This window comes from Helianthus annuus, chromosome 16 (assembly GCF_002127325.2).
Source record: "Helianthus annuus cultivar XRQ/B chromosome 16, HanXRQr2.0-SUNRISE, whole genome shotgun sequence".
Taxonomy (NCBI): Eukaryota; Viridiplantae; Streptophyta; class Magnoliopsida; order Asterales; family Asteraceae; genus Helianthus; species Helianthus annuus.
The window spans coordinates 132,362,865-132,380,571 of record NC_035448.2 but is presented as its reverse complement, the minus strand read 5'-3'; the positions used below and the strand labels follow the sequence as shown (position 1 = coordinate 132,380,571).

General features: G+C 37.8%; 3 protein-coding genes across 3 annotated transcripts; 1 reads left to right on the top strand and 2 right to left on the bottom strand.

The window, feature by feature from the left end:
* Positions 1–8,779: 8,779 nt before the first annotated feature.
* Positions 8,780–10,501, bottom strand: LOC110919620 (pentatricopeptide repeat-containing protein At4g21170). The gene has a single exon (XM_022163889.1). The coding sequence runs from the start codon at positions 10,499–10,501 to the stop codon at positions 8,780–8,782; it is 1,722 nt and encodes a 573-aa protein (XP_022019581.1).
* A 1,412-nt stretch (positions 10,502–11,913) lies between these two features.
* On the top strand, positions 11,914–15,879 carry LOC110915842 (cysteine-rich PDZ-binding protein). Its single transcript, XM_022160585.2, has 4 exons — positions 11,914–12,066; positions 12,212–12,329; positions 15,434–15,525; positions 15,641–15,879. Exons 1-4 carry the CDS (start codon positions 12,051–12,053, stop codon positions 15,703–15,705), a joined length of 291 nt encoding a protein of 96 aa, XP_022016277.1. The 5' UTR covers positions 11,914–12,050; the 3' UTR covers positions 15,706–15,879.
* A 555-nt stretch (positions 15,880–16,434) lies between these two features.
* LOC110916120 (protein translation factor SUI1 homolog) lies at positions 16,435–17,446 on the bottom strand. The gene is made up of 4 exons (XM_022160876.2): positions 17,410–17,446; positions 17,121–17,329; positions 16,600–16,653; positions 16,435–16,509 (listed from the first exon to the last, which is right to left on the bottom strand). The coding sequence occupies exons 1-4, from the start codon at positions 17,444–17,446 to the stop codon at positions 16,465–16,467; spliced, it is 345 nt and encodes a 114-aa protein (XP_022016568.1). The 3' UTR covers positions 16,435–16,464.
* Positions 17,447–17,707: the final 261 nt, after the last annotated feature.

Here is a 17,707-nt window from a genome sequence, read left to right as displayed (position 1 = left end):
ACCCACTTAATTACCTTCCTAAAGGTATCTTTAATTCGTGATTAGACAAAGCACATTATGCTTAATCACGAAGTCAAACCTTAATTACGAAGGTTTGACTTTTACTTAATTAACTAAGCTAGAAAGGATTTAAGATGGTTAAGGACACTTACAAGAGTCCTAAGATGGATTAGAGAGCCTAAGAAAATGTGTTGGTGACCAGAGGAGCTCCAGAAAGTCTTTAGCCAAATGTTCCAAATGAGCAAGTTTCAAAGAACACACTTGAACTCTTCATATAGTGAACTAGATGCCTTAGGATCTTGCCAAGCAACTCTAGGATAGTTACAAGATCATCCCAGATGTCCCTAAGGGTCTATATACTGCCTAGGAAGCCCATAGAATCAGAATTTTACGTTTTAAGTCGGTTAAAGGGCTGGACAGGCAGCCGTCCAAAACATACTGCCAGTGACGGTCTTACGGACCGTAAGCTTGAGGCCTTACGGTCCGTAAGGACCTCTTGCGGACCGTATGCTACATGATTTGCGGTCCGTAACAGACTTTACTGAAACATGGTTCAGGTGCCCACCTTACGGACCGTAAGCCTAGGGCTTTGCGGTCCGTAACCGATCCATGCGGAACATTCCCAGGTACCCTGCTTACGGACCGTAAGCCAAGGGCCTTGCGGTCCGTAAGCGATGGCCAGAAGACAAAAGTTTGCAAACTTTTAAGTCTTGACCATGCAACCACAAAAACCCGAAACATGCTGCCTCTTTTCAGATGTGGGACCTTCAAGACCAGCCATTGCATGCCTTACTTCTTCTTACATGTTCCCCATTCATATCAACCTATTAAGGGACTTGTATTTTGACGGAGATTCAAAGAAGTGAGTCTTGGACTTTCATAGGAGTTGGCCAAGCTTATAACAATTCTTATTCATAAGAATTTTATTTAATTTAGGAGTAGTAACAACCTATAATTCCATAGCCCTTAATAAAGATGGAACTTTATTTATTTGAGAGCAACCGGTTATCGAATGAGATGATCATCAATTGATTTAAGGATCTTGGGATTTATAAAAATTTCGGGTCGCTCAGAGGTGATTTAATAACGTGTCGCCCTTGGGTCGTTTAGAGGTATTTTAAATAACATGACGCCCCTTTTTATTAGAAATCCTACCACATATCTCTTTATTTAAATCCGGTTTTTCTGACATGTCTGTCACGGAGGACACGTGTCTTTATTCAATTGGACAGGAATATTCGAGGTGTTACAACGGAAGGAGATGTAACCGCTTACGGGGTTAGCATCTTCCGTTAACTTTTTCACTAACATGTTTTCCCGCCCAAAGATTCCCGGCTATAAATATGAGAAACAACCCAGGTATAAAGGCAAGTTACACACACTTCTAAAATACATCTTCTTCTTCATAACCCATACTTATTCTCACACCGGAGTCGGGTCAAGGAGAGAACCCTTTTCTCCCCTTGGCGAGGCTAACGGTGCTTCCTTTTTGCAGAGTTATCGGAGAAGGAGATCAGTTGCAATCAAATCAAACGAGAGGAAACTTACCTTTTTATGTGGATTCAAACCCCCTAGATAATTGATTCCGATCGATTAATCTAGTGTTTCTTCATTGGCGCCCACCGTTTTTTCTCTGTTTCACCCGTTTCTCTCTTGTTTTGTCGATTCATTTCATCGTTTCCATTTGCATATGGAGGAAACGTCATCTCATCGGCAAATCGGCCCCCGGCTGAATGTCGAAAACAACTTTCAAGTAGAAGGAATCCTAGAGGATGTCTCGAATGACAACGAGGTTCAATCCAATCGAGCAAACGACCCTGTCACTCCAGGAGCGTACCAGCAAACCCTGCTCATTCAATTCTGCCACCAGGAGAAACTCCAATTTCTTGGTATGTCAGGTCTCAAGGGGCACTAAATGCGGTATACACACAGCTGTGTGCTCAGACTGCCCCCTTAACTCAGTCACGGAGACCATGATCTCGTGCTAAGGCTTCCCAACGGGAGAATTCAACTTACGAGAATACAGAAGTTTATGCCAGATCCACATCAAAACGTGAATCAGGAAGTCACCAAAGAGAATATCATGGTGAACCACACCCTCACCGAAGACAATCAGTTCACGATAGGTTGGGTTCCCAACGGAACACCCACACCGATGAGTCTGATCCAACATACCGTTTAAGTGCAAATACCAGTGTGTTCAATCGATTGCAGCCAAATTACAAAAATGCAGGCCTCGTGCGGTTTATAACCCTGAGGCAGAACACAACTATGATTTGATTTACCCGCATCCAAGACAAAACCCTCCAATTTCTTTGGAACAGACACAATCCTAGAAGACCCAAGACTTGAAACATTTCCCTCAGATGGGTTGGTCTCGGCACTTGAAATTTCTCTGTCCATGACCTTGCTAGGACCATCATTACTACTACTCACTATTGTCACACCCCAACCGATGGCGGAATCATCAGGGCGCTGCACTAGGTGAACCAGATTGTTCAAGAGAATCCATAACAACTATTAAATGGCAATATTTAAAAGGTTAATTGTCCCTTACCAATCAACAAACATTCCACAAACAACTATTACAGACAGTGTGTTCTCAAAAGCAAAACAAGTCCGACAACCTAGATTTCTATTTGTGGAGTTTCTAGACTTCCTAACTTGATTCAGCATAGCATAGCATCCTATCAACCTGTCACATACGTTAAAATAAAGTCAATACATAAAATGTAAAGGTGAGTACACAAGTTTGCATAGCATATAGTAGAGAAAGCGTTTACGCATAACCAGCATGTAATACGTAACGGGCGAAGCAAGTAACTACCAAACAATGATTACAACTAAACCACGAGACTGCGTTGTAGAGTATGCGCGACACATGTTCAGCGAACACGTGAAGTAAAGTGATGTGATCCCTAGCAACCCCCGCCCACGACAGGTGCTGAGTCCAAACTATAGTATTATCGTTGCTAGAGGCGGTATAGTGTAACACTGTATAAGCATAGTACAAGCATTCATAGATCACGTATAGCATGCGGGAGCGGTTAGCATTGTAAAGTGTTTGCGTTGTGTGTTGTGTTTTGATATAGAATGTATGTAACACCCAAAAGTGCGTTAAAAGAAAATGGGTTCGAGTATACTCACAGTGTGTGTTTAGCTAGTAAACACAAACTTGATTGGATTGAAGGGAGCGCGTTGAGTTAGCCTGTGTACAGAAGCATAAGTCGTTGAGCAGAGTGTTGAACAGTGCGTAAACATAATATCGAATGGATAGGTGTTCGAATGATGACCCGGGCGAATGAGTATAACCCATCCGAGCGGATGGTCATCTGGACGGATGGTCATCCGAGCGGATGACCATTCGAATGAGATGTGTTTGTTTGTAAAATTGTTAAAGTTTGAAGTTTAGTCAAATCTTTTAAACATTGGATTTATAAAGGGGCAGGTCACCTGGCCGGATGGTCATCCGGGCGGATGTTCATCCGTTCGGATCGCCATTCGAGTGAGTGATCTGTTATTTTGAAAATTTTACAAGTTTTCCAATGAAAATTTAAAGTTTAACAGAGACGGCGTGACGACGTGTCAAACAACGGAAACACACCAACTCCAGCTCATTCGGTCGAATGGTCTCAGCCCATTCGATCAGACTCACTATTCTTAATGAAGATTCATGTTCGACCCGTTAATTGGTCATCTCTCCGATGGAAATTCGTTTTCAAGCCGGCTCTCGACTAAGGAATGAGTAGAGAGTCTGAATGAACTCCGATTCCATCGGTTTTGAGTAGAAAAGTGAAGAAAAGTGAAGAAAAGTTGAAAATAGATGAGAAGTGTTGAAATCTTGTTGAGATTAAGTTAAAAAGTGTGGAAATGGTGGAAACCACCTTCAAGAGGTCCAAATCAGTGATTTCAGAGAAAAAGCAAGTGTTCGTGTGTGATTTTGATTAAGAAGATGATGTAGAAGTGATTAGAAATCAAGGTTGTACAAGATTTGAGAGGAAAATGCTTACAAATGGCCTTGAATTTGCGATTGAAAGCGTCTGGGAACAGGTGAGCGGATGAGAGTGTCAAATCAGTGAAAGGGAGGTGTACGGCGGTATTTATAGTGAGGGAGCGAGGGTTTAAGTCGGTGTGCGATGTGTGTTCGGTCGGATGGCTCATCCGGTCGAATGGTCATCCGGTTGGATGGCTCGTCCGGTCGAATGGCCATCCGGTCGGATGGTCATCCGGACGGATGTCTATTCGATCGGATGTCCATTCGGACAGCCGTGTTACGTTTGTTAGTTTTCCAACTTTTGTTTCATGTGTTAAGTGTTGCGTTGCGATTAATCGAGTTGCGAGTAAGCGTTTGAGCGTGTAAGCGTTGCGTTGAGATAACCACACAACATTTAAACAAGTAATCACACAATTAACACACATAATAACTAAGATGCATAAAAGTAAATCCGCGTTTCGAGTTTGCGTTGCGTTGCGATGGCGTTTAGTCTAACCAAGCGATGATAAATTGCGTGTAAATAGTGAGCGTTATAAATAGCGTTAAGTGCGATAACTGTGTTTTGTATAAGCGTTGTAATAAGCGTTTAGAAAATGTGTTTAAAAATGTAGTTTAAACCCTTTGCGTAAATCGAAATCTCGGGAGTACAAGCGGTTAACGAATGAAATGACATCGATGAGTAATGACCCGAAAAGTCGGGTTGTTACAACTATCATAGACCCTAATGGTTGACTTTGATCAACCTGATCAACAGTGGCAAATGTAGAGGGATGGTCTGGTTGCTGATCATCACTAGAGATCTCATGAGAACCAAAATCCCTCTCTTCATCATTGGGAGTTTCAAACGTATTGGGTAAAGATGTTTCATAACAATCAAAGAAATTAACATGATTTAGATTTTTATCAGAAACAACTTCGTGGTCATTCCATAGTTTAGATTTAAAAGGGTAAATATTTTCATAAAACTTCACATCTCTAGAATAAAACTCTCTTTACTTATCTAAACTCCACAACTTATACCGTTTTTTAACATTTGAGTAACCAAGAAGAATACATTTTTCAGCATGAAAAGCAAATTTATCAGGTTTATTCAAGACTGTGCTGAAACATAAACACCCAATTGTATCAGTTAGGGATGAGCATTGGTACCGGGTACCGGTACCGAACCGTACCGGATATATTTGGTACCGGTATCGATTCCCATTTTCCCCGTATTTCGGTGCTAGTACCGAACCGGTATATTCGGTATCAGTACTGGTACCACTTTTCCCTGTTTTTCGATACTGGTACTTTCGATACCGAACGGGTACTGTGCTCATCCCTAATATCAGTTTTATTAATTTATTAAAATCATTATAATCTTTTGCAGCCTGACAAGAACATGAAAGTAGTTGAAGCATTGCATCAAATTGCTTCCACATAATGTTTACTTTGTGATAATACTCACAAATTGAACTACCATTTTGAGATATACAATTTATTTTTTATAAAGATCATAAAAACAGAACCATCCACTTTGCCATAGGTTTCTTTTAAATCAACCCAAGCTTCAGAAGCAAGTTTTGAAAACACCTGGCCCAGATATAACTCTTGAGACACAAGGTTCAACAACCAAGTTAATACAGCAGAATTACACCTATCCCATTGACTACCTAACACATCATCATCTTTAGACCTTTCACATTTTTTATCTATAAATCCAAACTTGTTTTTAGCCTCAAAAGCAAGTTTTATTGCACTAGACCACACTTTATAATTTTCAGTCCCTTTCAATTTTATGTTAACAATAGTTAAACTGCATGAATCACTAGGGAGTAGATAAAAAGGATCCCTAATGTCAAGCTTACTAATAAGAGTCTGAGATGTTCCAGCACCATCCATATTAACACAACAACAACCAAATCAAGTAACCAATAAGGGACAATCAAGAGCAGATAGACACACAAAACACAGGGCGAAACTCTGTTAGGGGCCAGATTCCAGGTTTATCACTCAAGGTTGCCTGGACAAGTCTTAACACAGAAGCCGTGACCAAGTAAACTTTAACAAGAGTCAACAACAAATGGATCACAAAAGAAATAACACAAATACCAATAGAAACAAGTAAACACAAAGACAAAATGCAAACACAGAATAATGCATAGACAAATCAGGGTATGGCTCTCCCTGATATCAACAAACCGACCCGACTAGTCTAGCAACAGAATGCCTAAAATCATAGAGTTGTGCAACACAAATAAAAGATCAACAACAAGAACACTTACAGTGCACTCTAGCCACGATATGGGGGTTAGAAGACTTACAGTGGGTGCAATAATACAATAAATCCAAAGGTTCAACAATAAACCTTCACTTACGCTGTGTTCCAGAGTTTCATTTAACGAAAGAAGAAAGGATTTGGAAGGATGTAAAAAAAGTCGTGTTCCCGAGTTTTTTTAATGAAATAAATGGAGAGAAAAGGCAGGAAAACTTATGTTTTTTCCTTCATTTTAAATCCTTCCAAATTGGAAAGATTTGGAAGGAAAATGTTTTTTATACATAAAATCCTTGCTTTTCTTTTCATTTCCTTCGAACTCGGGAACACGTTAGCAAATTCAAATTTTCTTTTCTACTCATTTTCTTCCCTCTCCTTAATTCATTTTCTTTTCTTTTGTTTAGTTTATTAAACTCGGGAACACAACGTTAGGGTTTATGCTGATCAGAACCAAGCCAAAGAAGATCTAAAGTTCAGATATGCTTCCAATCAGCCAATTAAAGGAGGTTTCTAGTACAGAACCCTAATCACCCAAAAATGGAACAACACGAATAACGTAAACAACTAGATCAAGAGCTTAAAGCTCTGACACCAGGTAGAAAATGGTAAATCAATGCAAAACAAAGAAGATAGCGACAAAACAGTGACCAAAAATCTTATTAACCGAAACCAGAAAAGTACCCCTAGAAACCCAAGATCTTACAAAGTGTAAGATCTTGAATCAGTACAACAATCCTGATCAAGTGTTATGACTATCAGTTGATCATCAACCAAATAACAACTGAAATATACACGATAACGCAGGATTTAACAAGATGAGATCAACAGATCTACCAAACCCTAACAAACTTCTAGAGAGAGAAAGTAACACACCAAGTGAAAGTGATATATTCAGAAACCCTTAAATGAGCCCTTAAATACATGCTCACAAACAAAGTTACATCCAAGCCCTCCATGAACTAACACTTTCATTCGCGGGCCTCATGCTCATCTCAACTTTACACATTAGCCCTTCCACAATGTAAACCTGTACATACTTGAACAAACTATTAAAAACATCAATAATAAATAATGTAACATATGAATGACATATGTTATTTTAACACTAATAATAGATGTGAACATACCTTGGGCCCGGAGGAACAATTACAACACAACAACAACAAACCGTACCTAGTAAATCCCACCAATAGCAATGCTATTGGTAGGGTCTAGGGAGGGTGGGATGTAGTCAAACCTTATATAAAATAAAATAAAAAATCTACACCCCTAATAACAAAGCTAAGACTGAAAAGTACCCTAACCTAGACATCCTTAACCTTAATAACAATCCTACGCCAATTGGGACCGAAGGAGCAATTGGCTTGATTAAACATCCTTTCAAACCTTCACTTGTCATCAAATACAATGTGTAAACTTAGTAGTATATTAGGAATAGATATAATATAAACCAAGCATGTGTTCTGTATGATGCAGCAAATTCTAGTATGAGATCCAGGTTACCACCACATAAGTAGCAGTTTAACCATATATAAGAACCATACACCAGATTTGTATTTTTATTGCTACTTTTTTTCTAGTAAGCAAACATGACGTATCGCTAAACAGAGATTCAAAATATCTGCATGTATAATTTCCAGTAAATACATATTTATTGTTTATAGATAAAATTTGAAAGGGTTAATGACTACCTTTCATGGTTGATGACTTGATATACAACTGTTTGTTCTCTTCAAGCATTGCTCCAACTGTAACTGCCATTAACCGTTTAGATGATCATATTAACTGTTTATTTATTTCATAAGTGAAGGGACTTTGCAACTCGTGCTCACGACAAAATCCATTAAGCTACTTGGCTCGTATACGCTAATAATTTGACTTGAGCTACTTGACACAACCATAATGCCGACGCAGCTCAGCTTCTTAAACATTTCAGTCACAATCTTAACTGTTTGTTGAGTTCTCCACACCTCTAATCACACACCGAATCTTTTAGTACTAATAAAGTGGATGATAGTCAACATGCCCTCTAATCACCTCAATATTTCAATTGAAAAGAAATGAGGTAACCGAAACACAAATTGGTTGCAGCAATGTGAAATTTACATGATATGTTGTCATTTTCAACTAAGGGTGACAATTTCTATAATCACATGGTCGTGTTGATATGTTTAGTTAAACGGTTGACCTGTTTAACCCAGTTAATTAAACAACTCGACCTGCTAACCTGTCTATGACCCATTTAACCCATTTCTTTTCATCCCACCAACCCAGTTAACATGTTTACGGCTTGATTACTACATGGGTTAAATGAGTGGTGTTGGGTTACACGATTTCAAGTGTTTGCGGGTTATGATTGATGTATTCAAAACAAACCAAAATATGGATTATTATATTCGTGTTGAGCAATTCAACACAACAAGATTGACAATCCCGATTTCAGCCATAACTGTGGGGGGGGGGGGGGGGGGAGTACAATATAACAGAACACTGATAATCTCACAAAAATTCTACTATAATCTCAAAAAAAATTACTTGAAATTACAAATCAGTCGTTTATATATTTTCGGGCTCGGTTTCAATCCCCTCTCCAGCATCTCATCATGCAATTTCATGGCTTTTTTCAACTCATTCTCACGACAAAATCCGTTAATCATGATCACAAAACTTTCACTAGTAAGCAAGTTCTTGATTTTCATACAATCAAAGATTCTTTCAGCTTCTTTAACCCTCACCGCCTTCAAAAGTCCAGTTATCAGTGCATTGTAAGATGTTGAGTCCATGGAGTAATCCTTATCCTCAATTCGATCATGCAAATTAATGGCTAAATCGATCTGTCCTCTGTTGCAATAACGTTTTATCAAAAGACCACAACAAGAAGATTCAAGAAAAATGGATTCTTGCAGAGCCAACTCTGCAAGCTCCTCTGCTTCTTTCCATCTGTGTTTCTTGCATTGAGAAGTTATGTATTTTGATAGCGCGGTTGAGCCTGGTTTATACCCCTTTGAGATCAAATCTTTAAGTAGATTATCAACTTCTTTTGATGCATTTTCATTGCAAAGAATGTTAATAAACTCGTTATAAAAGACAGGGTTGACTTTAACCGTTCTTTGTTCAATAATGTGATGAATCTCGATTGCTTCTTTTACGCGAGTTTCCATAGACAAGGCCCGGATCATACACCCGTAAGTCTTGTTTTCCAAAGACCTTTGCGCATCACACGCTGTCTTGAACAGCATCTCTGCTGCATAACTCTTTCTCATGTCGCAAAGCTTCTGAATGATCGGATCGTGTTTCGCTAAAGGTTTTGAAGCATACCCTTTTTCAGCCATGGCTTCCATCGCGAATTCAGTCATTTCATTGTTCTGATATCTACACGCACCATTAAGAACCGAAGCAAAAGTATTAAACCCCGGATTTAATTTTCTCTTAGACATTTGGTCGAACAGGTGTAATGCAACTTCAAACTTTCCCATTTCGCAACAACAATCTATCACTGAATCATATATCAACGGATCATTTACACCAGTATCGATCAATTTAAGAATTGCATCAACCTTCCCCTGTCTACTAAACACTTTAGCGATTACACGCAACATAAACCGATCAATCAAAACCCCATTTCGAATCATACCACCATAAAAACACAAACAAAGCTTAACCTCATCTTTTTCACACAACACATTAAGCAAATTACGACACGAACGAACCGAAAACACCTCATATCCATCCAAATTCCTAACAAAACAGAAAAACTCCAGAGCTTGAACACACAAACCCTTTTCACAATACCAATCAAGAACACAATCAAATACTGACAAAGATTCTGAACTACAAAAGTTTTGATTTTTGATCAAAGATTGAGCAATTTGAGCAGGTGGGTTGTTTTGTAATAGAGAATCCAAGATGGGTTTTGAAGGGTTAACCAAACCCGACCCGATTAACAGACGGGTCATTCTGCATTGAACAAGAATGTCTGGTTGAAAAGACGTGTTCTTGATTGCCCATTTGAAGAAATGTAAGGTGATTTGAGGTGGGATTTGGGTTGTGTTGAGGATTTGGAGGAAGAGAGATGGGGTTAATTTGGATTTGAGGTTTAGGGTTTGGAGGATTGAAGGCCAGTTGTGTCTTTGTTGAAGAATTGAGGAGATTTGAGAGAGTAGATGTGTGTGGTTGATTTGGTTTCTCCAGTTTTGAGATGTTTTTGTTGTGTTAATGGAGAGGTATTTGGTTAAGAGTTTGGTTTTCTGCATAGCTTTTGCAGGTTTTGAGTTTGGAAAACATTGAATTGAACTAGTTCTTATTGAGCTTATTCTTGGTTTATAAATTTATTTATTTTATTAGTTAGTATAAAAATATCCATTTTTTTTTGACAATTATTCAGAAAATGAGAGATTAGTTATAATAAATATATTGCTCTAAGCTAAAGCTGAATAGAGCTTAAAACCCTCAATTAGGATAACATACAACTCTATGAAAAGACAATAAAAATATGAAGAAGTAGAGAAGACATGCACCCGACGAAGGAGGGAAATATATGAAGAGTAAAAGAGTGGTGTGACGATTGTGTGGTAACACTAGTAGGAAGGATGGAGAAGGAGTAATCCAGGAGTAGATGATGATCGTATCATGACTTTACAAGAAAATGCGAAACTAGTCATTTTTTTCTATCAATTATACTTAACTAGCCATGTCATAAATCAGTTGCGTATATAGTGGAGTGTTACGTGACAACATGGTCACACGTATTCATTTTACCAAGATGAGTTGTGACAGTGATTTTTAGACTTACTCAACTTTATGCATTAAACAATAACCATATACATGAAAATCATAAAAAAATACACAAATCAAGTTCGCATAGAAATGAATATCATTAGCAAAACGCACTAATTATAAAAAATAGAAGATGTAAAACATGATAGACAATAGTAATTGCCCTTACGACGAGTATTTAGTTGCCGCTTGATAGAATAAAGAATAAAAAAATAATTAAAGTAGATACATGATCATATTATCACGTAACACTCACCAAATATGTAAATAGTTATTAACATATACATAAGGCAAATTAGAAATAAATAATCTCACCTAACTCAATTTGGCCGATAATAATCCCAAGTAAGTTACTAACCGATAATAATTCGAATTGGTCAATTTATTTTTGTAAAATAATCTGCCGTTAAAATAGATTAACGGAGTTAATTTATTTTTCCAAATTACAAACCGATGTTTTAGGGCTTTGAACGAGGATACGAGTCGATTGATGTAAAACTTACCTTGAAATACTGCCCCAATCCACGAAAATGGTGCTTCAATTCGGGTGTTTAAACTTCCGATTAACAAAAATCAAGCCATTTTGAGCACAATTTTGAGGTAAGTTTTACATCAATCGACTCGTATCCTCGTTCTGATCAAAAGCCCTAAAACATCGGTTTGTAATTTGGAAAAAAAAACTTAACTCCGTTAAGCTATTTTAACGACGGACAATTTTACAAAAAAAAATGACCAGTTCGGATTATTAGCGGTCAATAACTGACTTAGAATTATTATCGATCAAATTGAGTTAGGTGGGATTATTGATTTCAAATTCGCGTATACATAAATCACATCCATTATATAGCTAGTTTCATCTATCTTAATTAACCATAAATAACCAATTTTCTTAAACAAATGTGTTAACTAAACAAGGGCAATTAGGTCATCTAGAAAAAAAGGGGTTCCCAACGGAATTATATATTTTAGTTCATTCATATCTCATACATCTCTTCCAACACTCACGAAATCGAACATCCATCCACGATGGTTTGCGACAAGTGTAAGTCTTTCAATCTCCATTCGTAATTAGTTGCTATCAATCAAATCATTCTTCATCTGTTTGCAGCGATCTCGCTGTATACAATCCAATTCCGTGTTACGAAATTTCTAGGGTTTCTAACAAATTGGGGGTGAAATTGAAACAGGTGAGAAGAAACTGTCGAAAGTAATCGTTCCAGATAAGTGGAAAGAAGGAGCAAGCAACACTACTGAAACCGGTGGCCGTAAGATCAATGAAAACAAGCTTCTTTCCAAGAAAAATAGGTCAGCTTTTCCTTTTTTGGGTGTTTAAGAATATATAGTTTTAATAAAAAAAATACTTATGGATGATGAAAGTAAGAATTGGGTATTTGTGATTAATTGCTTTGATTATTGATCTGGTGTTTTTAAATTAGATTTTAATGATATTATTATGTGTGTGTATATTGTGTTGGTGAACTTTTGAAAGGGTGGCTATGAGAATATGATGGGGACATAGAGGTAATTATGTGAAGGCCGTTACCGCCTGTGCTTCAACTTAATATTCCTAGAAACTAACTAGCAACACGAACATGGGCGCAGCTTAAGTAGGGCGGGAGGGGCGGCCGACCCCTGAACTTTTCGCTCAGTAGTGGAGAGTATGTAGTTCAGGTCGATACGGATTGAGCGCTGCTTTCCCGCTTGTAGACACTGCTGTAGTCTTTGGTGATTCGTCACTACGAAAGAAACTGGCTTTTGCCTCTTCCATACCACCAAGACTCAAGACGCTGCTCGAGACCAACTTCATCACTGCCTTCTTGTGACACATCGATTGGGTTCCCACCCCAGCTCTGAGTTAACTATTTCAGAGCTCTATCCCTTTCTTCCTTCTTTCCTAGCCTACTCAAAAACCCCTCGAACAGCCCAGATCTGATTCACTTTCAGAACCTCTTCGTCGATTCCTAACCTTAATAGCTTCTCCGTCAAAGGGACTCTCTCTTTCTTGAACAAGCACGGCGCTATCAGGACAAAATCCTAGCAGAAGCAGAAAAAGAGGAAGAGAAAAGGGGCGCTGTGAACTGTAATTGTGAAAAGGTTGGAACTTGGAATGGATGGCGGAGCGTAGGTGGCAAGCAGTTATATGTATACGTGTTGCAAGTCTCCCGGTGATATCCATAATGTTTGTTTTTGGAATAAGTATGACTGAAAGTCTTTCTTTCTGACTTCCACCTCTCTCTTTGAAAATATAGACTGAAAAAAGCTTCTATTTATAGGCCTTGGAGAGCAAGTGCCGACTCATCCTACTGGTTAAAGCTCTTAAGGTTAGTGTTCGAGGTTTGATGGCCTTGACTTTCCAGTTGTTAGCCGCCCGGCGAAGAATAGAAGCAAGCGGATACAAGATCGAAAAGCTCTTTTTTCAAAACCTAGCATTAAGGGCGTTACGACGATATATGAGAGGAATGGAGAAAAACTCGTGATTGGTGTGGAGGGGAAGGTCTGTTTATAATATAGTTCAAGTAATCACATCTCCATGGTGAAAGAGAAGGGAACAAGCAGCGCTTCCTCTAGTTAAAGAGTGAATTCAGGAGTTCCAGGCAGGCGATAGGGGCTTCGGGGAAGAGCAATGTCTAGCCCAGAATTTCCCGTAAATGAATCCATTCACTACTGAGAAAAAGGAAATGAGTCTCACTTGGGCTAGAAGGATAGAAAAGCTTAAGATGTATAAGCACTAGGAATCGGTGCCGTTAGCCTTCCTTTTCTAAAAAAAAGAAAATGCCTGATTGGTCTGCTTGATTGGGGGTCCCATTTGAGTTAGATAGTATGTTATTTCGTTTTGCTTCTTCTGAGCTTATATCAGCAGGGGGTGGTGAGCAACTGTCCACATTCCCAGTTGGAGTTTGATTAACGAGGTCGTATTTCTTTGGCGGCCCCTCTCTTTAATCTTAAGTAAAGTGAAGTCAAGACATCGGTCAGCACCTTGCCCCCCTTCCATGACAGAACTAGAGAGCCGGTCTTTTTCCCGCCCTGGTGAGTGCCCCGTGTACTTTCCCTATCAATTTTCATGTACTAAGCTTCGCCACTGAACACGAAGGACTAGACCATCTTACACGTATGCTAAAGAAAAAAATAGAATATGCATAGTTGTTGAGGCGCAAGGCACACTCAAGGCGATTAAAAAGCGAGGACTTGAGGTAAGCAAGGCGCATAGCATAAACATACCACTTTTAGGAATTTGAGACCTTGGTTTAAAAAAGAGCGCCTAGGCGCGAGGCGACCTAAGGCGCAAACCAAAACGCGTTGTGTGTCATAAGGCGCATTGCGCATAGTGTTTAAAAGGCGCAAACCAAAACGCGTTGTGTATCATAAGGCGCATTGCGCATAGTGTTTAAAAGGCGCAGGTGAGGTGCGCTTTTTACGCTAAATTTGACCTGAGGCATGTCTTTTGTACATGGGTTGCTTTTGTGCAGCTGAGTGTTGTACGACAAGCTTTTTATGCTGTACATTTATATTTTTTTTATCATTTTAAAACATATGTAAAGCTTAATTACAGCTAAATTATAGGTAGGGGATGCTAAAAATCTATGGGATCTATAAAATAATTTGTATAATCACTTTGCGCCTTGCGTACGAAAAGCTCACCGCTTCTGCGCTTTGCGCCTTGGTTTTAGACCTTGTCGCTTTTGTGCTTTCCGCTTTTTTAAACCAAGTTTGAGACGTGTTTTAGGCTTCTTTAGGGTTAGTTTAGGCTGGGTTCCAGGCCACTTTTGGATGTTTTAGACCAGTTTGGCCGGAATTTGTTGTAGATTTTTACCGGAATTTACAGAACATGGACTGATGACCGCAATGCGCTTTCCTTGTGACTCCCCTCGCCTGAGGGCCTAGGCGCATGCCCAAAGGGATTTTGACAACATGGGGAATATGTACCGAAGTTCTAGTGAACATCTGCATGAATTTAGTTGGATATTGACTACTGTTGCTTGAGGATTTGTAGTTTAACTCAATCAAACGGAGTTACTTTACCTTCTTTTTTACTTGATTTGATTACATTGTTCAGAGGTTGAAAACAGACTGGTTGGTGGGTTGTGTAACACGTCAAAACGGGTTAGGTTGACCGGTTGAGTGTTGACTAGAAACAATTTTTTTTCATTGAAAATAACTACTTTTTGAGTTAATAATTTAATTTTTTGAATAAATCTATTTTGGATACACTTTGGACGCTTCTCATCCTGTTTGACTCATTTAACCGGTTGTCTTTACCCATTTGACCCATTGTTAAAACACACCCATTGATATGTAAATAGATTGAAATTTGCACACCTATAAGTCACTGTTATGCGAACAGAGTTAAATTTGACTAATTGAATACAACATTTTTGTGTAATTGTTTTTTTTTTTATTTTTGTCTCTAGATGGTCACCGTTAGGAACAACCAAGTGTATCATCTGCAAGCAACAAGTGCACCAAAACGGCAAGTATTGCCATACATGTGCATACTCTAAAGGTATATACCGCACATCCTAATCTGAATTTATGCTTTCATTTCTCATTTTTAACTTTTATCATCGTTAAAAAGCTGTACGATTATCATAAAATGCCATTATTCATTACGCATGCAGGGGTTTGTGCAATGTGTGGTAAACAAGTTCTCGACACCAAGTACTACAAGCAAAGCAATGTGTAAGTTTAGACTCTTTCATGCTGTTTTCTATGAAAGTCGTCTTTTGTTTTAGTCGACTTTTATGACTCGTTAAGATTGTAACGTTGTCCTACATGTTAACAACAATGTTCCTGTTTGTATATTGCTCTATCAGATTGATCTATAAGCAACGAATTTGGTTTGATTTTCTGGATTTTAGATATCGTGTACGATGAATGAGTTAAAATTTTATAAATGTTCTTTGTTAAAATTTTATTGTTCTTTTATTTAGAAATGCCTTCTTGGTTTTAAAGTTTAAACACTAGGTTTTCAACTTAAACTCATTTATTATTATGTATTATAATAATACTTTTTATAGTAATCAACCCATTTAGCAAACAAAAATTACCTAAATAAACCGTTTTGTTGAAGAATGGGTCATGATCTCGAGGTGTAATTTTACAAAACACAGCCGAAGTGCATAAACAGATGGCATGAGACCAAGCATAACACAAATTATGTACATTATGCGCGTATAACTGTTTGTTGTATACGTATAATTAGAACAAAAGAATATGGCCATGTCCTGAATAATACTTACACATCAGGAACACTAGCAATTATTTTCAATATTTTACAATATATATTATCAAACAATTGGTTATTATACATAAAACAATACACAAATAAATAAATAAGTTCCAGCAGATAATGAAAGAAGGTTAGAAGCAACAAGAGGAGCTAATATCAGTTAGATACAGCACAAGTTGCAATCCCAGTAGTACTATGATGCCATGTCAGCATCTAGAAACCATGAATCTTGATATGTTCTTTCTTCACAATGCCAGCCTGGAAAAACACACAAATCAGTGAATCACACACATTTTTTTTTTTTTTTTTTGAAAATAAAAGTAAAATAATTGTATATACAATTATTACTTGAATGAGGAAGGTTGATACATTCTTCCTTTGATCACCTTGAAGTTGGATAACCTGCATTGCATGGGGTATATTAATGTACAACATATAAGTGCGGCGTATAGCGCATTAATTAGAGTTGTGAATTCGTGACACGACATAGACTTAATACAAAGTGCATGTTTGAGTTTAGTCTAATCGGTCTATAGCAGATTGACGTGTTTAACATATAGTTATATTTAAAGAAATAAAATAAAAGAAATATGTTGGAACTTAAATCGATTCAACAATTTTATGCTAGAATTTAAAAGATAAAAAGATCAGTCAAGAGAATAAACATTTGTATAAGTTGTTATAAATTTGTAATTTTATAGTATTATTAGTATTTTAAAAAAACAACATACAATTTTGGATTAAACAAGTCGTGTTTGGGTTCGTGTCACTTTTTAGGTTTGTGTCAGGTTTAACCCGCAAACACAATTCGTTTTACACCAAATGTGGCATATAGCGCATAAACTCGGCTTAAAGCAGGTTTAGCATACCTTGCCAAGTTGAGGGTCTTGAACAACAGTACCATTGCAGCAAAACTCCTTTTTAAGGTCTTTAAGTATCTTATTGTAGCTAAACTCTTTCTTCAACCCTTGGACAGTTGTCAGGCTTTTTCGACCATTGCGTTGTTGTATACGTATATGAACGTATTCCTTTGACCCCGCCGCACCCGAGTTCTCAGCATTTGCCTCAGCAAATGGATCTTACTTGCACACAAAACAAACAAATAAATAAATAAATAATGATACTCTTTAACACAAAACTAGGTTGACTTGTATATACCAAAGGCAGTTGGAATTTGGATGTCAATCTCAGACATGAAATTTGAGTGCTAGAATTGGAGGCAACAAACAACCACCAAATAGGCTTCTTTGTGTTCAACAGACCTGAAACACAAACTAAAATTCAAGTTTTGTAGAATTCGTTATCATTCTTGAAAACCGGGAAGATATAAATGTATATCCGCCTGCTAATACAAACCAGACTTCAATTACTCTGTATAATCTAGAATACGACCTTGAATCTATAGAATTATAGAAGTGAATATTGCTTTTTTTTATCATTCAATGAACATTTTGTA